The sequence below is a fragment of the Musa acuminata genome, chromosome BXJ1-4, assembly GCF_036884655.1.
Source record: "Musa acuminata AAA Group cultivar baxijiao chromosome BXJ1-4, Cavendish_Baxijiao_AAA, whole genome shotgun sequence".
Lineage (NCBI taxonomy): Eukaryota > Viridiplantae > Streptophyta > Magnoliopsida > Zingiberales > Musaceae > Musa > Musa acuminata.
In genome coordinates this window covers 830,539-852,420 of record NC_088330.1, presented here as the reverse complement: position 1 = coordinate 852,420, position 21,882 = coordinate 830,539, and the positions used below count along the sequence as shown (strand labels likewise).

Here is a 21,882-nt window from a genome sequence, read left to right as displayed (position 1 = left end):
GAATTTTTATCTAATGAGTTTAGTTCTTTTTGTGAAGAAAATGGTATTCACGGAGAATTGACAACACCATATACACCGGAGCAAAATGGTATAGCAGAGCGTAAGAATCGGACTGTCGTTGAAATGGCAAGAAGTTTGCTTAAAGGAAAATATCTTCCAAATCAGTTTTGGGTAGAAGCAGTTGCAACAGCAGTTTATTTGTTGAATATTTCACCAACAAAGACTGTTATGAATCGAACTCCTTTTGAGGCTTGGTATGGTATGAAACCAAGTGTTAGGCATCTAAGAATTTTTGGCTGTATTGCTTATGCTTTGGTGAATTCACAATATCGTCACAAGCTTGATGAAAAATTAGAGAAATGCATTTTAATTGGTTATTCTTTACAATCGAAAGCATATCGATTATATAACCCTATTAGTGGCAAAGTTATTATTAACAGAAATATTATGTTTGATGAAAGGGCAAGTTGGAATTGGGAGACCAATAAAGGTGAAACACAAATGCAGATTCCAGCAGAACTAGACACTCCGTAGAATCAAGTGACAGATCCTGCTCCAACAAATTCATCGTTAACCTCACCCAATAGCAGTTCAAATTCGGATTCCTCATATGAAACTCCTTCAAGAAATTTCATATCACTGACAGAAATTTATAACTCAACATTTGCTTTGTTTATTTCAGATCCGACAACTTTTGATGAAGGAATGGAGAAAAGCAATGAAGGAGGAAATCAAGTCAACTGAGAAGAATGAAACTTGGGAGCTAATGGATCTACCGAAAGAAAAGAAAGTGATTGGGTTAAAATGGATGTTCAAAACAAAATTTAAATGCAAATTATTTGGTTTCACTGATAGTGATTGTGCAGGAGCTTTAAAGAGTACTTCAGGCAAGTGGAGCCATCACAATGAGGTATTGTGGAACGGATGAACAAGTTGCGGATATCCTCACCAAATCACTTCCACTTCGAAAGCATATTTATTTTATATCGCAAATTGGTGTATGCAACTATGAATCAAGGGGGAGTGTTGAGATTTGATTCTAGTTATCTATCTAGATTATTATCATGATCTAGTGGTTACATGATGATTTCAATAACCACTTGAATCATGATCTAGTAGTTATAAGGTGGTTTCATTAACCACCTCGTGATCTAGTAGTTAGGGTGGTTGTCATTAGGTCCTATAAATAGGACCGTAGTTCATATAGCAAGATATAGAAATAGAGATTGAGAGATTGAGCCTGAGTCAAAAGACAGATAAATAGAAAGTCTGTGTGCACTTGATATCTTGTAAGTGTTCCTCCTGATTTTAATACTACAATAGTTTTCTTGAGTCGAAAGAATTCTTTTTACTCGTAAGCGCACAGGGAGATTTGTTCGCTCGCCAATAAGATCTCCCCCTTAGCCCAAAGGGCAAGGAGCTATTGGTAGGACTATGGACTTTGGAGTTCATGGTCAACTTAGTGTCATCGAATCCTAAATCCCAAATCACCCTCCGGCCAATACATTTTATATCGCAAATGTTGCGTGATAAATATACTTAGTCTTATGTCGATCCAGGAGCGTTAGGATCACCTTCTATACCATAGGCATCTTTTATGATTTACACCCAAAGGTGCAAAACCTTGAAGATTTATTATCGATACATTAGTAATTCCAAGATATGAATCGATGGTTCAGATATGTACTGACCTCAACTATATCGCATTTCACCCCAACTGTCTAGGAAACTCTTGTGCGTCCTAATTTGAAGCTCATGAACCTAAAGATAAGTATCTATGATGGAGTCGATGGGGCAATGTTATAACATTTAAAGCTCAAATGACACTCTTTTAGATATAGTTTGATGTGATGTACTTTCTGTACAATCCCGAGGCAAACCATGAAAGAGTAGTAGTAGTGAAACCTTTTGAAGTTTTTAAAATATTTTATTATAAGAATTTTAAATTTATGTTGAAAATTTTGAAGTTATGAAGTTTTTATCTTTTTTTATCTTCATACACACTTTTTAATATTTTTCATATTTCTATTGACATTGATTCCAACATAACTCGGTGAAATAGAGACTCATAAATTACTTATTATAGCATATAAAGAGCTCTTATATCTTTCCGTATGTTATCATTCATCTTATATTTTTGATCTTCAATAATATTGAGGTCTTACATATTATACTCAATACAACTATTTTTTATTAAATTTCACAAAAATTGTAAAATAAATAAGTTCTCATTTTAATGGTCCAAAATTGATAATTTTGAACTTTGAAGATAACAAGAAGTTGATTAAAAATATTTACTCCGTTGCATGTCATCTTTCTTTCTTTTTTTCTTCATCTTTTGGATCTATTTATCTTCCATTCCTTTTTAATCAATATATTTCTACTTATCTTATTCAAATCAGATATTATCCTCATTAACTTTTCTACAAAACTCCATAGAGAAAGGAGAGAAGATAGTAGAGGGAACGAGGATCAATCTGTGATGCTTTGGATTCAGCACCTATTTATATTATTTAAAAGATAGCATAATTTTTTAAAAAATAATATAAAAAAATCATGATCCAATAAATCCTTTTTATTTTTATTTTTTATTACATCTAATCTGGATCATTTGAGGTAATCTTATCACATATCTGATCACAGGTGAGCTCAGATGGGTCAGCCTGGTGGACCTGTCGACGAGGAGGCGGCTGCAGAAGCTGTTGGGGCGCCGTCATTCTCGCGACCACCTCAGGCTCCGGTGCAGGTCTTCGCGGATGATGGCTCACGATGGAAGCCTGCAAGGGGATGAAGTATACTTAGGGAACGGAGAGTTCTGTTGCTATACGCAGGGTTTGAGTGGGGCTATATATAGTGAGTATGAATGATGAACTGTGTAATCTTGGGGGTGTTAATGTAGTGATTTAGTTTGCTCGTAGGAAAGAAAGAAAGAAAGAAAGAATAAGAAATGGTTACCTGCATTTGTGATTCTAATACTACATTGGGTTTGAGTTTATGCTTTTTAATGGGCGACAGAGGGTATAAGACAGCTTGCCAACTGAGGAAGAAGGTGAGAATCTATTTGGCGGCATGAGAATCTATTTGGAGACATGAGACATGACATACTTGAGGAGCAAGAAAAGGTTAAAAGAAGTCATCATGAAGTGTTTTTCTACTTAGGATATCCATAATTATCACTTACCCATTAAACAGAAGCATATTTCTATCTTTCTAACTCAACCATAGACTATAAATAGCTCTCTTTGGTCATTCCATATCCTTACCATTTCGATTCAAGTAATCTACATACATGGACACGAAAAAAATAAACATTTGGATTTTTTATTCGTAAGGATGCGCATAGCATTCATAGATTGGCAAATTGAAGTGGATCAAACAAGCCACAAAATGTACCATGATTAAGTAGTAACAACAACAAAGCTAAAATTAAGAGGCAATTGTTTTATATAAGACGAGTCACTTTGTAAGTTATGAACAATGGAATTGAGCAAAGTTAACGACACAAGTGCTCTGGCTGATGACAATAATGATGAGAATTGAACATGTGTAATTTCCAATATTTTCTCATCTTAAACAATGGAATCTTTGAACTTTTGTTGTAACATGCTCTTTCTTTGTAGCTCGTTTTCAGGCACTATATTATCTTGATGGAGTTGAATTGGTGCTTGGAATGAAATTGGATTTCTTTTCTTTTCTTTACATTTCCTTGAGTTTGATTTGACGAATTGTTTAACACCGATGATCATCTTGTGTTCTTCGAGAGTTGCAGTGAATCTCTCATTTAGAGTTTTATGCATAGCTTTTCACATTTTTATCTTCTTTCTAATCTGCTTTAAAGACTAATGGATCATAAATTACTACAACAACAATAATAAGGTAATCTTCATAATGCACCAATTCTTCAGGTTACATCATAATATAGATTCTTGATCGTTCTTGTCCTAAACCTCTTAGATCATGTCACCCAACGTGCAATCCACACTCGTCTGTTGCATGCTGATAGTGGCAAATGACAGATGTTACTGGTAAAACAAGAATCATAACCATCATCATTCAATGTCATATTACAGGAGAGGTCTGTGGAAGACAAATGGCCGCAAGACTTTTCCTGCTGCAATTTATAAGGTCTTTTTGAACATCGGTGGTTTTGATCATCTGCTAGGGTTTGCCAAGAAGAATTTCTGCTAAAAGAACAATGTTCCCAACTCAGAGCACTGATTGGTTGAGTCAGTAGTTGTATTTGCGTGCACAGAAGTTAGAGCATAATTGTTTTGATAGAAATGTTTGATCATATCACCTGCATATGATGCAAATTTTAGAGTATTTAGATGTGTTTTCAAGAGGAATTAGATTGAATGAACACACAAACTCGAAACTAAGATCGACAAACAACACGACCAGCACAATACCATATCCAATGCCGGTTTTTGCTTATTCTTAGGACGCTAATCACCAGACCTTTTTAGTTGAGAGCATGGAGGAGATCGGATCGAGACTCAGGAGTTCGCTTCGTCACCCTCTTCTTCTCTCGAAGGAGCAACCAATGGATCACTGAGGGTATCCTCGGATGACTCAACCTGGCGAACCTCTTGTTGAGGAAGCTGCAGGAGCGGTGGCGCCGCCGCCACCTCGGGTTCCATCACCCCCATAAAGTTGATAAAAGGGGGAAGCCGATCGGTGCTCCGGTACGCCGCCCAGAAGGCATGGTTGGCGGCGAGCGGCGTCATGTATATCCCACGAGCTTCCTGCAGGCGACAATGGCGAGGTCGTAGCATCCGCATGCTCGAACGCGCCGCGGGCGTTGGTACCGCAGGCCTTGGCTGGCGATGGCTCGCCATGTACGCCTCATGCTGCCGCCGCAGCTCCTCCATCTCGCGCCGGTGCATGGTCATATGACCTCCCAAGGATTGCAGGCTTCCAAAGTGCTTCCTGCAGAAGGAGCAGACATGTGACGCGAGCCGAGGCTCAGTGCCGAGTGCCGGCGCAGCAGTGGAGCTGCCATGGGGCACACCACCACCGCCATTCATGCTGCAAGAGATGAAGTAGATCAAGAGAAGAAGTCGGTCGCTACGGAGGGTTTGGGTGGGTTTTATTAAGCAATGCGTGCATTGCAGCTACGACATGAATGATGATGAACTGCATCTTCTCCTTGTTGCCAATGAGAAGAGGGGTGTGAATGTAGTGATTTATTCTGCTCTTTATCTTGAGGAAACAAAGTGGAGCAAGAAAAGAAAGAAGAGGAAAGAATTCAGAAACTGTATCTATTTATTAGAGTAGGAGTTGACGTCCTCCACGTATGCATGGGAATTGTAATATGCTCTTTAATGCACGACGGAGGGTGTAAGACAGCTCGCCATCTGAGGAAGAATCTTTCTTTCTGGCTTTCAACGCCTCGTAGAGGTCGAGGGCGGGGCGTTTTGCGTGGGCAGCATGCGAATTCTCAGGTGGATGAGGGAGACTGGTGTTCTCGAGGAGGAAAAGGTTAAAAGAGGTAATCGTGAACCTTTACATGAACTCTGCAAAGCTAAAAACGTTTTTTTTTCTCTCTTAATTTGGAATTTCGGAAGATTTTTTCTTTTCTTCTTCTTGTTTATGATGTTGCTTTTGGTTTGGTTTGATTACTCGAGTGTACAAATGTAAGTCATTAATAAAGGTAAAATTAAGAGACTATTGTTTTATATAAGACAAGATTCACTGTAAGTTATTAATAAGACAATAATTGATCTAATTGATTAGCTAATTCCAATATTTTCTTCTTTTTTTTATTACGCGTATAGAAAATAAAATCATCTCATATTAGTCATATCCATATAGGGATGAAATAATATATTAAAATATCTTAATTTATCTTTTAAATATTATTAATATTAAATAATATCAATTAGCTCTCGATTGACTTAAATCTTAACTCAATCGGTCGGATTAAACTAGATTTAACTAGAACTTAACTGTATCATTCTTTAATCCTTATTTAACTAGCCTGAAATCATCATAGACTAATATAATTTAGATTATATTAAATTTAATTTATGTTAAATATATTTGAATAAGTCAAATTAGTCTAGAATATGTTAAATCTCATTTAGTTCAATCAATGTTTGGATCCAAATAAAATAAAATATAGACAATGGATTAGATTGCAAAGCACTAGGCCAACCCATGTATTGGTCATGTGTATTGCATATGATTATACATTAATTATGCTAAGTTAGATCAGTCCATAGCATATGGATTAGTTTGTGCATTGCATATATCTACCTATATTGGATTGGGCCAAGTTAACCTACAGGTTGGTTCTTAGCATGGTGACCGAGTCTGGCTTATTAGTTAGGCCTCTAAAGCTATGTCTAGCCAACAATCTAATATCGGCCTAAATATTAAACAATTCTCGTAAATCGGAGTTTTAACATCATGGAATTATAATCAAGATATTTATTCATTAACATTAAGTCATTACAACATCATAAATAATAGTACATTAAAAATAAAATTACATAAGAAAATAATATTTTTAATCAAATATTATGTTAATCTAATAGAAATCAAATATTACTCATGCATATAAGGTAAAAACTTTTAAAAACTATATATATCATGAATAATTATAATATATTTTAATTTCAAAATAAAATTTTAAATGCTTGAAGGAATAGAAAAAAAATTTTAGAAACTACATATAGCATAAATAATTATAATATATTTTAATTAAAAAAATAAATTTGTAGGCATTTAAAGGAATAAAAATTATTTTTTTAGGAAAGAAAGGGGAACCCATCTCTTCTCAACCCGATATAAGTGAGAAAAAAATGGGAGATTCTCTCCCCTTAAATAGGAAGAGATGAGCTCTACGTGTCAGATAATAATTTTTAAAATTTTATATTTATTTAATTTATTGACAAAAATAACATCACCAATTTAGAATATTGAATATTTATTTCTTAAATTTTATTAGCAAGAAAAAAATAAAATAATTATACTTAAATTGAGAGATTTGATTATAAAGTGACTCTGAAATTGTGAAATGTTTTGAGTATTTGATGAATAATAAAGAAAATTTATATTTTAAAGATACATTAAAGTGTTGTTTGGTAAAATTTTATTTTAAAAGTGCATTGAATATTTTATGACAAATTTACCATTATAATATTTTTAATATTTATTCAAAATTGATTATATTTTTATTTAAATGAATAAGTAAAAAATAAATTAAATAAATGAATGTACGCAATGTTATAAAAAATTTCATATGACCCAAATATATATATATATATATATATATATAATAGTTTTTTAAAAATAAATAAATAAAATTCTACGTTTGTAGAAAATATAAATCATATTGATTATATTTTTCTTACAAATGTTGAAATGCTGATCTAGGCTAGATATGATTTTTTTGTTAAAAAATATATTAAATATTAATTCATATTTAAAATATATATTGGATCATTTTATACATAAATTTTAAAATATATTTCCAAACACACTCTTAATTATTTTCTTCTGGAACAAACATACCCTTCAGGTTACGAGAGAGACACTATTATGTTCTGAAACAATGGGGGCCAGTTAACATGACCACTACTTTCGACCAGCCAAGGCTTGACATGTAGGTCTCAATCATTTCGTATATGCAAAGCATCGATTAGGCATGTCATGGGTGAACTAAGTGTGTCATCCATTATTGACATCCAATCGCTTCATCTATATAGACAGACACTCTTCTTCCCATGGCTTCCCTGTTTATTGTCATCGGATGAATTCCCATGTTACGAGCACCGACCGGCACATCTTGTACATGAGTCAAGATGGCAGGTGTCACAATAGCCGCCGCCTCCGGGAATGGGGTTACGTCCCAAGTCCCTACACACAACATTGTTCCACAGATTCGGCATGGCAAAGCCCTGAAGCCAGTCAACTTTATTAACATGTGACCTGTGCTCAAGATTGATTGAAACACAATACCACCCTGAAGCCGAGTCCCATAAAGAAGATCTACTAAGAACTCAGAGCCATGCGAATCCAAACTAACAGACGCTGAAGAAAAGACTGCATCATAAGATTATTATTGTCTCCACACTCGGGTGTTTTTTTTCCGATTGTCAGTGTGTTTTGATGATTTGATTTGATGGATCGATACACTAACACAATGGAATAAGACATCACCGACCAGACTGCATGCATCAAAATGACGACCGAGGACACGACTACGACGAAACATAGATGACCAACCTATCACAGCCACCGTCGGCACCATCACCTCTTAGATGTCGTTTCGATACCAGAAGACGCCCTTCTTCGTGCTCCCCTCGTCCGGCTCCACGTAGAGGCACTCGCGCGCCTCCCTCCACATGGCCTTCAGCAGCGGCGTGCCGTCGTACTGGTAGTACTCGCCCAGCAGGGGTTTGATTACCTTGGTAGCCTCCATGGCGTGGTAGTGCGGCATCGTCGAGAAGAGGTGGTGGGCGACGTGGGTGTCGGTGATGTTGTGGAACACGTTGTTGAGAATCCCGTAGTCTCTGTCCACCGTCGCCAGCGCCCCGCGCAGCCAGTCCCACTCGCTCGAGTCGTAGTGCGGCAGCGACGGGTGCGTGTGCTGCAGGTAGGTGATGAGGACCAGCCACCCGTTCACGATCAGAAGCGGCACTCCGTACACCCTCACCACCCACCAGAAGCCGTAGCTGGCGGCGATGCGGTAGAGGGCGTACACGGCCGCCATAAGGCCTGCATCGGAGATGAAGATCTGGGCGCGTTCCCGGTCCGAGTAGATGGGGCCGTAGGGATCGTAGTGGCAGGCGAAGCGGGGGTAGGCGCGGCCGGAGACATTGAAGGCGAGGTACAGAGGCCAGCCGAGGGTGAGGGTGACGGCCAGGGTGAGGATGCGGCCGGGCGGGTTGTTGAGGTAGGTCGAATACCAGCGCATGGCGGACTTGGGCTTGGGGACGAAGACCTCGTCGCGCTCCATGGAGCCGGTGTTGGAGTGGTGGCGGCGATGGCTGTACTTCCAGGAGAAGTAAGGCACGAGGAGGGCGGAATGCAGGACGAGGCCGACAACGTCGTCGAGGAGGGAGTAGTCGGAGAAGGCGTGATGGCCGCACTCGTGGGCAATGACCCACACGCCGGTGAGGACGCAACCCTGGACGACCCAGTAGAGCGGCCAGGCGGCGAGGACGATGCTTGGCGGCAGCGTGGGGATGATGGCCAGCGCGAAGTAGAGGAAGAGGGAGGCGAAGAACAGGTCATGGACGACGTAGGAGAAGGAGCGGAGAACGGAGCGCTCGAAGCAGCGAGGAGGGATGGCCTTCTTGATCTGGCCCAGTGTGAAGGAGGGTTTCTCGGTGGGCGAGCGGTGGAGTGGTTTGCCGCCCCCGCCGGAGCGGAGGGGCACGTCCTCCCCCGCCGTCGCCGTCGCCGTCGCCTGCTCCTTCGCCGTCATGCGTCCGCCCGCTCCCATTGCTGCTATGGGCTCACCTGCGACCCACAACATAGATTTTTTACGGGATCAGCCAGAAGAGAACAGAAGAAGCCAAGAATGATGGCCCAATCTAGCTTCCAACTTTGCTTTAAATTAACATAATAAAATAAAACAATACAAGAAAGCACATGCGGAAAGGCCGTTCCATAACGGAAGCAAGCAGTGGGCACAGATACGGCAACCCAAAAATTCTCCCCCGTTTCCTAATGCAGCTCTGACTTAATAGAGCATTACGCAACCTTCGGTAACACGGTTGGAGACCCCACAAAAACCCTCCAAACGTACTATAAACACCAAGCCATTCATCCTGGACGATAAAGCTATAAATGAACCAATTTGAACCAAAGAAATAAATGAATCGATTTGACGGGGTTGGAAATAAATGAATCGATTTGACGGGGGTGGAAGGAGCATGTGAGACGGACAGCGTGCCTCGTAAATCTCTGTCTACATTTATTAGAGTGAGTCCAAAGTGGGAAAGAAAACGAGAAAGCGTCCCAAAGTTGACAGAACATGCATTTATATGTTTATTTAATAGAGTGGGGACCACACGGGAGTGGAATATGTCCCGGACCACTTCGCGTCCCACGTATGACGCCGACCCCGCATGGAGATTCGCCGTCCGGGGGTGCATTAATTTTAGTGCTCCGCCGTTCGTTTTCCTGATATTATGATGTCTAAAGGTGGGGATTCATCGTCGCCGGTGTTGGTCTTGGGACGCTGCGGGCCACCGAGATGGACTGTCACCGACCCCGGTCAAATCAGGACTGTCGTCGTCCACGTCAGCCCTAGAGGGCACCATGTGCTCGTTCTCCTTTTTTTTATCGTTGTGGCAGAGGGGCGGCGTCGACAGAGGCAAGCGCGGTCCAGCTGTGCTGCGACGTCTCCGGACAAGGGGATGTCGCGTACCTAAAGCGGAGGGCGGGGCACAACCGATGCGAGCGGGTGCCGTGTACGACTGTCGCAGCGATCTGTGACATTGGCCAGCCGTGTGGATCGAGGGATCCGAAGGAGGATGGGAACCAAAAAAAAGGGAAAGAGGCGAGTTCTTCTTCGGGGTTTAATAATATGTGCTACTATAGTTTGTTCTTCAAAATGAATGCATTTGGAGAAGAAAAATCTGGTGTGCTATTAGCAGTAGATGTTTTAGGAGAAAAAAAAAAAAAGGACTTGAAAAAGATCGACTATATAAGATGATGGAAGGGAAAAAGAACTACTTTGGCCAGTAGATAGATGGAGTCGTTCCAGATCTACAACGGTACAACAAATACAAAAACAAATCACAACTAAAAAAACGGAGCATTACCAAATACATGCGATGAACATTTCATAGAGGAAATAAAAGTAGGAAGGATTCTTGTAGACAGAGAGCACCAGATCTAACTCGAACAAGAGAAAGGAACATTATTATTCACGTACCTGAGAGAGAAATTATTGATGAAGAGGAGGAGGAGGAGGAGGAGGAGGAGGAGAAATGATAGATGACACCAATATCAATCTGTGCCTCCTCTTCCTCTCTCCCTCTCTCTCTCTCTCTCCCTGTGACTCGCGCCGGGGTGGAGAGACTGTGTTAGCTGCGAGAAGAGAGACCTGCCCTTCATTTCCCCTTCCTATCCAAGCTTATCAAGGGCTTCCACGTGCGGGACCCAGACGAGCAGTGTGTGGCAGCAGGCCGAACCTTGTTCTCGTGGCCCTCGGTCATTGGTGCTCCTGACAAGATGGCGGGGGAGGGGATGAGCCAATCCCTCCGGTCCTCTCGCTCGCTCGCTTGCGGGGCCACTCGATCGGGCCGATCTTTTAGACCGTCGGTTCTCTTGGACGCTACTGGGTCTTCACGGCCGAAGATGACATCGCTTTGCCTTGCCTTCTCCTCATGCATAATGACAAATTGGCCCCTGTAAAGCCCATTAAGGACGTCAGATAACTGGTGAAATTTTTCCGCACAATAAGAAGAATGGGGTAGGGTGGTCATTTAGGGACGGGGATGTATCTGCCGATTTCGTGAGTTGCGCGCTCACAAGCCATTCAAATACCTCCTCGTTCATTTGGGCGCTAGGTGGAACTCATCCTAGGAGCCTACACACCTATACCCCAGACTGCAATTCCGGAACCACCATAAGATCTATGAACGACGGAGGCCATGGCATCGACGATGCGACAAGTGGACGTACTTGCCGACTAACAGTCTGGTAGAGGAGGGCAGGGCCAGCTAAGGCGCGGGTGTTTGCAAGGGGACCAGCGGGGAGGGTGACGGACACGCAACGTGCAGAGAAGGGAGGATGGAGTCTACCTGGGAGCGGAAGGAGGGGAGGGCGAGGGCGCTGGTGGGGGTCATTGACCGCGGAGAGGATTGTGAGGGAGGAAGGGGGACTAGCAGAGAGTAGGGTGGCAGAGGGTTATAGGGTGGCGCCGCAGACTTGGGTGATCTCTAACGGGAGCGGAGGAGGGGAGGAAGACAAAGAGGAGGAAAGGTATCGCGAGTGACGACGTCACGAGTAGGGTCTGTGGCAACGGAGGTGAGGATGGTTTTGCTTGGGACCAAGAGGAGAGGGCATCGACGGAGGGTAAGACAGGTCGAACTTGGGTTTTCTGGTTTTCACGAGAAAAGCTAATAGGATAATTAAATAAAAGAAAAGATTATGAGTTATCATGTTGGTAAAAATAATGATATCAAAATAAAATAAAAATACTTCGAAGGTTACATTCAGATAGAGAAGGTTCAATCTCATCAAACCTTATTTTAATTTTTTTTATTTTACTAATAATAATTATAAAATTATAGTAATTTCAATTAAGTCTAATTTAATTTGATAAAGATGATATTTTATGTCTAAATCCGTTAATATATTTTATCATATTACGCTGAAAGACTATACCTTCTCGTACAAAATATGATTAAAATAAATATTAATTTTTATAATTTTTAACCAAAATTTTATAGAACATTATAGCCTGAATACTGCCACCCAAAAAATTTAGAACAAACCATCATATAGTTATATCCCAACTTCAACTCAACTAAAGATGTCGCATCATCACCTTCGAACTCTCTTCCGTCTTGAATGAGCACGACCACCTAAACAACCTCATAGAAGGTAAGCTAATTCCATACTTATTAAGTTGATGCATTAGAATATTCCCTGAAGTCAATAACAACATTTGCTTTGTTAAGAAGGACTGTGTTAGAACCCATTGCTCTTAAGCAATATTTCCTGCAGTGAAATTCTACATATTACTTGAGCTGGCGTCAACAAGTCAAACTCGGTAAACCTGTCAAAGAAACCGAAAGACGGAATCCTGTGAAAGAAGAATCGTTATAGAGAGCTCAAAAGTAGGGTTTTTATGGGTTGGGCATTTAAGTCACAAACATATAAATGGATGGAAATACGTACCTCCAACAAACAAAAAATCGATCCGAGACTAATTACAGAGAGCAAGTGCAGAGTGCATACTATTGGCCGGTGATGCCGTTGGCGAGGCCGTTGAGGCGATGGCCCATGAGGCATATGCCGGCGGCGGCAATCTCGCGGGCGAGGCCGTTGAGGCGATGGCCCATGAGGCATATGCCGGCGGCGGCGATCTCGCGGGCGAGGCCGTTGAGGCGATGGCCCATGAGGCATATGCCGGCGGCGGCGATCTCGCGGGCGACGTCGGGGTCGATGGCGTGGAGCACGGCGAGCGCGTTTCGCGGCCCTCTCCCCGGATCGCGCTCAGATGCTTTTCGAACATCTGCACCTCGAATCCCCTCCTCTTAGCCACCAGCGTCAAGACCAAGCCGCCAACCCCACCACCGGCCACCAATATCCGCGGCATGAGGCATGCTGGCAGATGGGAGTAGCGGAGAGACCGAAGTGAGAAACGTCCTGAAATGAGAGGAGAGGGAAGGCTACATAGGAAAGCTCGAGACGAAGGAAAGAGAGAGCGGCGTCACAGTCGAGGAACGACGAGGGGGATGCGTAACCGATCTCTGTGGCCTTTAAACGCCGTCTTCTAATTCCGAGAATAAATCGTCCATAGAAATATATATCATTCTGCAATTAACAATTAAACTCTCCAAGAAGAGCAATGAATAAAAACCTCTTACTTAATTCTCGCAGTCCCCAACTACAGATCGAGCTGATTCTGCTCAACGGCAGAAAACATGAGCTTCCCAAGTCCCCTTGCTGTGACAAGAACCATGATAAATAACATTTCGACACACTATGCATTATATCATGAAGGTATGGTAATGCATTTAGAAACCGGCCCATCCGGCGGGCTGGTTTGCATCTGCCTTCTTTGTTGCCCCACTGTTAGTCCTCATGGAAGCATTTCCTTGAGCAGAGTTCCCAGATATCTGCGAACCAGACGAAGCTGTAAAACTCCCCAAATTGAAGCCCCACAGATCTGTTGAGGGATTCACGGCCGACATAACATTTTGATGGCCATTGGTTGCCCCGAAAGCATTCCACGTCTTTGTCTCGGGTCTAGGTGATGGAGAAGGGTGCATCATTCCTTGCTGGAGTTCCCACACAGTTCCTTCAATCTTCATCCTCGGCTGCAGCGGGCACAGACATGGTGAGAAATTAGTGTGAAGCCACAAGTTGGGAAGCTTTAAGAGAAGTGACGGAGGAAGTACCGGAGTTATGGACTGCAGGCTCCCAGGATGCTCATGGTTCTTTGTGCTGTCTTTGCCCGGTGGTGATGGACTTGCTGCTGCAAGAGCATGCTTCAATTCCTGTATCTCTTGTCGTTGGGAACGGCAAACTGCGGAGAGCTTTTCATATCTGGATGTAATTTCAGTTTTCTCCAAGTTGGCCTGCTTCAGCTGCCCTTTTAGCTGGTCAACTTCTGCTTCTAGCTCTCTTTTATGTGGTATATTATCACCGGTAATGTTCTTGGAGTTCAACTTGCCAGTACCGAAATCAGCCACAAAAGTATTAAATGTCTCATTCTCAAAAGCTGGTTTCTTCTCTGGGTTGGAACTTTGTTTCATCTCTCGGAAAAATTTGATCTCAAAGTCCTCACCAGTGCGTTCATCTGGCCTCTTCACAGGGTCCGCTTGTTCAATCCTGACTTGATTCCGAAGATAAACATGTCTTTCCCTTGGAGGGCTAACTTTGCAAACACTTGTATTGCGATTCTGAGTCGATGCTGATTGTTTGATCGGTTCATCGAAGTGGGGATCTTTGTTATCAACAACTGCAGAATCCTTTGCATGTTCAGTGGACCAGAATGCACCAAGCGCCCCACGACCTGTCTTTGGAGCATCTTGAAAGGGTTTGGTCTGACGCATCTCCTTGTCGGATTCCCGTGATGATGGTACCGAAGCAAGGCCCCTTCGAGGCATCAAAGTGGTCTTTCTTGGAACACCTTTAGAATTCAAATTGCAATAATCATCATAATTAGGATATACTGCAAATAATATCAAATAAAAAAAAATCAAATGATGTTGGTATCTGTTTTCAAGAAAGGCATCTGATTATGTGTTTTTAGACAGTGTAGCAACCAGATAACAAGTAGATTTCTTCACTGCAGCAAATGGAAGTAAGAAAATAAAACAAGTACAATTCTCCTCCAACTTCTCCAGGTTTTTATCAGGCAATCCAAAAGTGAGGCTTTACTTGAAAAGAAAGATCTTCACAAATAACTTTTCTGGAAATAAAAAAAGCAACTGATTGTTGTCATCTGCAAGATTTCTTTTGCCTAGAGGTTTTCAAGGGAATAGAATACTCAACGGAAAACTATGATAATATGAACATAACTACTAGTTTTGTATGAATCATCATGAATGATCATAATTCCTTCCCAAGGAAAACAAAATTTTGTAGATGACTTATCTACCCTGTAGACAAACATTTATATGCATAAACTGGATAACTAGCTAAGTTTGGAGCATATTTTTACCTTGATCTTGAGAACCTGAAGGAGGTGGATGCATTTCAACAGCTCCACTAGAGCCATCAGGTAAGTGCTTTTTCAACTCCAAAGGAAGTAGTTCATTAACACGAAACCAGACCTGTCAGATAGATACACTATCAGCACAAGGATATGAGATTTATCCCAACTCCACGGTTACCACATATGCAATAATCTATGACTAACCTAGATTCATGGAGATGAATGACCAATCAAGCAAAGCCCTTGCCTGCGTGATGCCTGGCCTGGTGTTTGGAGAAGCCTTGAGCATATCCTTGATCAGATCGGTCAATGCAGAACTGTACTTTGGTACGTCAGGTATGCGATAGTTCCCATTCAAGACTTGAAGCTTTGATTCACCATCAAATGCAGATTTAAGGAAGCAGATTCGGTATAGAAGGCATCCAAGAGCCTGAAAGATGTAACGATTAAGTTATAGACTGAATAAAGTGAATCGACTATCTCTATTATGCATGCAGAAGCAACTCCAGTTCAGAGTGTGATCTGTTTATAAATAGGGAAAATAGGTTTGCATCACATTTGGCAACTTTGTTTCTTTCTTTCTGTACAGCCTTTCTTTTCTGGATCATGTGGAAGAACCTTGTTTCGGAAGATTTTCGTAGTAGAACTTTTTTTCTATAAATTTCCGAAACAAAAACCAGGAACAAAGATGGACCGAGGATTGCCGTACTGATAGACTATAATTTTATGAGAAGTTCTTTAAATACTAAAAGTAATTGAGTTGGGACCAGCAAAATTACTTCTGAAGTTCGAAAATAAGAGATAAATTTAGTCTCTTATATTTCAAATACAAGAAAAACAAAAAGACAAAGTCAAGCGATGTCCAAGTTAATTGCAAACATATTAAAAGTGTGCAGAAATGTAAAAGTAGAATAGTTTCACTAATAGTTCAAAGCATCAGATTAAAAAATCAAGCTTAATTTATTGGATAACAACAAAAAAGTGAAAAAAAGAAACATAAAGTTTGCTACAAAACTCAAACTGGGCAGGCATTACATCCTTGAGCTTAACAACACAAGAAGCAAGATATCATATGTGCAGAGCAAAAAGATAAGATCCTTGAGAGTGGGAAAAGAAGAATCTCCAACTGATAAAAGCTGAGGGAATTCAGTCAGATAACTAACCCAGATGTCCACTTTCTCGCATATAACTTCCCTTCTAAACAGATCCCACATCTGGATCAATTTAAAAATTAAGAATCAAACAACCATTAGTTGAACAATTTATAACAGCATTTTTCTAATTAATTTAAAATCAAATCAATTCTTTGGTTAAACCTCAGGGGCCCTATATGCAGGAGTTGTGTACTTTCTGATATTGTCTTCTTCAATCCCCATCTCTTCAGGCTTGTCAAAGCATTTGTGATTGGTTGAGGTGCTGCCAAAGTCACATAACTTCCAAGCTCCATCAGGTCCTAGAAGAACATTTTCAGCTTTTAAATCCCTGCAAATATCAATAAGCACGATACCAGGCATGAGATATTCTAAGCAGAATGAAGAGAGATTTAAAGCTACTGATCATTTTTAGCAACAGATGTGGATTGGAGTGTCGACATTGAAGGACAACTTGTCAACCAATTTATTTTTCATCTCCCTTTCTTATCTTACCGTCTACCTGTGGTCATAAAAGGACGAGAAAGGATAGCAATTTGACAATTTGTCCCTTTTGGAAAAGGCGAAAGATTTGCTGAAAAGATGCTATTACATTACAGAATAACCTTGAAAATTGTTCTTAGATCATAAAAAATTGCAAGAATCACCAGCTAATTTATATATTTTTTACCATTCCTTGCAAACTCCACAACAAACAAGAAACTTTTGGGCATCAGAAAGGATAAGATAAATAGCTAATGTGTTGGCACATCAATATCATGGTAAGCGAAAATTGGAACATTTAGAACAGGTATGTAAGCCTACCTGTGGGCTATGGGTGGTGATTGGGAATGCATGAAATGCACTGCATTGCAAACATCTCTAAAAATCAAGAGGACCTGTTTCTCCTCAAAGTATCCAGACCCTCTGTTTTCCAGCAAAGTAGCCAGAGACTTCTCACAGAACTCCATTACAAGCAATGCTTCCTTCCTCCTGCCCATGTCCAATATGGTGTGTGCCACAAGAGCAACAACATTTGGGTGTCCTCTGAGCAGCTTCATCACAGAGATCTCCTTCATGATGAGATCCAACAAATCATCATCATTGCAGATCACGTGCTTCAGGGCATATTGTTTGGATGGTTGCACAACATCAGTGGCAACATAGATGCAGGAAAATCCCCCTTCCGCGATGGCATTTCGAACATGAACCTTTACATTACCAACATCGATCGTTCGGCCTTCAAGGCTGGCAGGTTCCTTGCCAGCAAATGGCTTAAACATCCACATGATTGCAACAAGCAATCCAAATAGCACTCGTAACTTCAACTGCAGATCAGATAAAAGGTGTTACTAAATATCGACCTATCATCTTAACAAGGTAAGCCTCTGTTAATTGTAGCAAAATGAGTTAAATAAAGATCAAAGTTCATAAAAGGATAAAGGAGACACAGATAGGAAATTCCATAACAAAGCCTCAATACCTAATCTGCACCAAAGCCTTTCGACACAACAATCCAGGATTTTAGACTAGTAACATGGAATAGTTAGTAGCAGTACCCGTCGGAGGACAAATTTCCAGACTGCACAAAAAAGCCTGACATCAATAGACACACATAATTCTGGAATTATCCAATGAAGTATTCGACTTAACTCTGTAGTTAGCTCTACGATATTGTAAACGACTGATCTAACTCGTCTTAATTAATCCTTTCAACGACCAACGAGTGTGTGGTCTAAGAATCGAGCGTAGGATCTAAAATACGCAACGCATTACAGATCCGCTTGGAGAACCAAGATCCGAGGAATGAAGAGCCCAAATTTGGCGAGGAAAGCGGGTTGCCGGAAGCGGCCACGGATATCCTTTCGGGCTCCGATCAGATCGAGACAAACAGGAGAAAAAAATCGAGGTTTGGGCACATACGCGATCCGGAGGCTCCCGAGGAGATGAACACGAAAGACGCCACGGTCTAAGACTTCGATCAAAGCGAGATCGTAGGCAGGCAGTCTCCCACGAGATCTGGATCCAGATTCTTGGCTTGGAAGAGCGGAGACGAGATTGTGGGAAGGGGAAGAAGAAGGGTTGGGGATTTGGCCTTTGTAATCACTCGTAGCTCCGTCGCGGAGAGGAGCTGCGGCCTGCGCTCGAGACGCGTGGAGGAGGATGGGCGAGCAGATTTATTCTAATGGCATCATCGCCGTCCAATCCGCGAAGCCTACCTACATTTAGATGGATCAGGACCGTCCAGTATCTCGTCGGTGGCCCAAAACGCTTATCAACGGACACGTATGTGGTAACGTAGCTATTTGGTGGCTTGTGTGGTCAGTTGGAACTTCTGTTGATTGATTGCATATCTTGTTATTTATGGAAACCCGTCTCATAATTCAATCTACAAAAATATTTTTTTGGATTTTGTATTATTTTTGTTAGAAATAATAAAAAAAAAAATTTATGAACATTATTTTGCTGTACATTAGGGTTGACATTATTGAATCAAAAGATTTTTATTTCCCTTGTTGTTTTCTCTTCTAATCAAATTGTGTAAAGGGTAGGTGAGGTAAGTGAGTTTTGATTAAAGGATTCTAAACCATCAAAGTTTTCTTGCAATCCAATTACCAACTTTCTTATGATAATATTGATATACAATATTTTTAATATCCTGTCCCCTTGTTAGATTTGGAGACATAGGAAATAAGAAGCAGCAGAATAATAGTGTTTCTTACATTTATTGGTGTGTTCTAAAGATTAAAAGGAAAGGAAAGGAAAGAATACGTCCATACTATAAAGAACTAAAAAAGTTGGGTGGTATATGTTGCATTTATCCCAATTTAACAAGTCTAAGATCTTGGATTAAATTGGTGCCTAATCTTATTTATTTTAACAATCAACCGACTGACTTAGACTTGTTGATTTAAAATTTAAACATGATATCAAAGTTAAATCCATAAAATAGTGAGGATGTCAAAATAAAATAAAAAAAACCTATGTGTTTTTTTTTTAGTATGTCAGATTTTTATTGCACCTTTTTGCACGTCCAAATATTTCAGGATTGATAGTTTATTTAATGCTCGTGATTCTTATTTCGAAGATCTTATTGAAACATCTAAGCAGTTTTTTTTATTTTTTATTTTTGCATCTCTCCCTTCTGTTGGCCATCTTTGAATTGTCATATTGTTGTGTGCGAACAGTCTTACGGTGGCTTAATTATTTTTCTGAAGTTAATATGGATTTGCTTCTACAATTTAGATTAGCTTATCTAATTTGTAAAATTTCTTTTAACAAATTTAAGTGATAAGATCGATATTCATAGAAGTATTTTTTATTATAAATTTTAAAATTGAAAGACTCGTAAAGAATCTAACATTTAATTTTTAAGATATGATAAATTTTAAAAATTAAATGAGGTCGGTTCAAAAATAGTCCTTCCGATTATCATCTTCCTTTATGATCATAGCTCTCTAATTATTGATCCCTCTATCTGCTCATCCCTTTATAATCATAGCTCTCTATCTTTCGTGTTGTGAAAGCTTCCTTGTCTTTGGCCCCTCCTCTATTGGAGAAGCTGACGAGGAATGTTTATCTTTCGATCCTCCATCTGTTGGGGGTGTCGGGAATTTACTCTACAAAATATTACTTGTGTGATGATAAGGTCATTTAATCTCGCATTGATTGAGGAGTATGGGAACCAAAAGCTTATAAGTTCATCAAGTCTTTCTTACCCTTAAAATTATTTTTTGGAACTCACATGCTCCGAAAGAATAAAAATCATACTCGATGTGATGATAAAAGGGTGTCGTGGGTGAAATTGCTTGTTTGTTATAGCAAAGACACTATTTTTTATTTCATATATTTCTACATTTATTTTTTAATGGTATCACGCTCTCATTCAGTGCTATGGTCAAACACGAGGAGGAGACTATGAGATAACGAATAAAACATGAGGAGGAAACTATGAGATAGTGAAGAAAGCCTTTGGTGTTTGGCCTCGTGCAAAGTTTCTTAAGAAATCTCCTCTTCTACATATTTTGTTTCCAAAACCTAGAAAGTCTCCTCTCTACCTTTAGTTTTAGATTTAAATAATATTTTTTTTTATTTTTAATTTAAAATAGATGCGATTTTAGTGCTTACATATTGTCCATGGTCTTTTCGTGGTAGCTCTTATATATTTTTCTATAATTTTAACCAAATATTGAAAATTTTTCCAGTTTGGATCCAACACCATGGATTACCCATGGAATATTAGAATAGGGAATGAGTTTTTGGGCATCATAAATGCATTGGGTCGTCCGCTAAAGATCGAGGACTCTTTGAAAATGGAATAAGTAGGTATTCAAGAGTTTGTGTTGAGATCGATCTCACCACTCTTCTATGTAAAGCATTTAGATTGGGAACCAACAAACTAGTTTCTTCCAACCTTGTTTGTACTAGAATTTGCTTATTGTCTGCTTTCTATACAGGTATGTCGGACATCACTTAGCAAATATCATTCTTCTTTAGTGAAACGTGGTGTGGAGGAGGGAATGTTGGATTCTCCATCAAAATCTCTCCTACTTCAACTATACCTTTGGTGACAAGAGATCTACAGGTGCCATATAAAGATTGGAACATCTTGAAACCATAGATTAGGGTTCAACTACGCTTGCGTCGATGGTGACAGTAACCTCTAGCATTGGGGATGAAAGGAGGCTTATGCTGGTCCACTTATGTCTTCAAGTAATACTATTAGAAATATCTTTTAAATGCTTTCAGTTTTTAGGAGGGGTTTTTTTTTCAAGTATTTGAGAAACCTGATTGTTCCAAGAATGAGAAGTCTCATATAACATATTACCAATAAGATTAGGAGTTGGTAGGGGACTTGTTTATGGAGTTGCTAATTAATTTTGTTTTGAACTTTATTCGTCTCTATTCGTTAAGATACCGAATGTTATCCTTGATAATATTATAATATTTATTATACAATTTTTTTTTTGGGAAAGTGAAGAGAACTGTTATAGTTTACATCTCTTATATTAAGTGGTGGTTATAGGAAGGTTTGACACTAAGGACCTTCGTATTATGAAATTTACTTTTCATCGAAAAGAGAATATTATAATATTTAAATAATTTCAAAGGCTTGTTGGTTGATGTGGTTAGTTCTAAGTATAATTGTGTTGACCCATTGGAATTTACAATTCTCTTCTAAAGATAATTGGTGTTAGAGATTATTTTTAACTATTTAAAAAAAAAATTTATATGACTGTTTTTTTTTTTAATGTTTGTGGGTAATAATTCTACAATTGGAGCTTGTTTAGTTCCTTGAGTTTTAGATTTACTAATTTATTTTAAGCCCACTTTCTCTAATGTTAAGTTGAAACAATATAGGGCAACAGTGAAGGGGCAACATTGTTATTTAAAAAA

General features: G+C 39.9%; 2 protein-coding genes across 3 annotated transcripts; both read right to left on the bottom strand.

Annotated features, from left to right (window-relative positions):
- Positions 1-8,038: 8,038 nt before the first annotated feature.
- On the bottom strand, positions 8,039-11,078 carry LOC135640237 (omega-6 fatty acid desaturase, endoplasmic reticulum isozyme 2-like). Its single transcript, XM_065154500.1, has 2 exons — positions 10,895-11,078; positions 8,039-9,471 (listed from the first exon to the last, which is right to left on the bottom strand). The coding sequence occupies exon 2, from the start codon at positions 9,452-9,454 to the stop codon at positions 8,264-8,266; it is 1,191 nt and encodes a 396-aa protein (XP_065010572.1). The 5' UTR covers positions 9,455-9,471; positions 10,895-11,078; the 3' UTR covers positions 8,039-8,263.
- A 2,463-nt stretch (positions 11,079-13,541) lies between these two features.
- LOC135640231 (uncharacterized) lies at positions 13,542-18,641 on the bottom strand. Of its 2 annotated transcripts, XM_065154492.1 has the most exons (9): positions 18,409-18,641; positions 17,969-18,067; positions 17,311-17,813; positions 16,672-16,837; positions 16,519-16,569; positions 15,603-15,785; positions 15,362-15,473; positions 14,094-14,827; positions 13,542-14,012 (listed from the first exon to the last, which is right to left on the bottom strand). In XM_065154492.1, the coding sequence occupies exons 3-9, from the start codon at positions 17,772-17,774 to the stop codon at positions 13,710-13,712; spliced, it is 2,013 nt and encodes a 670-aa protein (XP_065010564.1). In that variant the 5' UTR covers positions 17,775-17,813; positions 17,969-18,067; positions 18,409-18,641; the 3' UTR covers positions 13,542-13,709. The 2 variants fall into 2 exon arrangements, with proteins under 2 accessions (XP_065010564.1, XP_065010553.1); XM_065154481.1 differs by lacking the exon at positions 17,969-18,067.
- Positions 18,642-21,882: the final 3,241 nt, after the last annotated feature.

What these genes read in the sequence shown, in the direction of transcription:
- LOC135640237 (XM_065154500.1), bottom strand. Translation starts at nt 9,454, where the DNA reads ATGGGAGCGGGCGGACGCATGACGGCGAAGGAGCAGGCGACGGCGACG.
- LOC135640231 (XM_065154492.1), bottom strand. Translation starts at nt 17,774, where the DNA reads ATGTGGATGTTTAAGCCATTTGCTGGCAAGGAACCTGCCAGCCTTGAA. An exon ending in TCACCACCCATAGCCCACAG is followed by an intron (nt 16,838 to 17,310) that starts GTAGGCTTACAT and finishes TGATATTTGCAG; the next exon opens with GGATTTAAAAGCTGAAAATG. An exon ending in TTCAGGTTCTCAAGATCAAG is followed by an intron (nt 14,828 to 15,361) that starts GTAAAAATATGC and finishes TGAATTCTAAAG; the next exon opens with GTGTTCCAAGAAAGACCACT.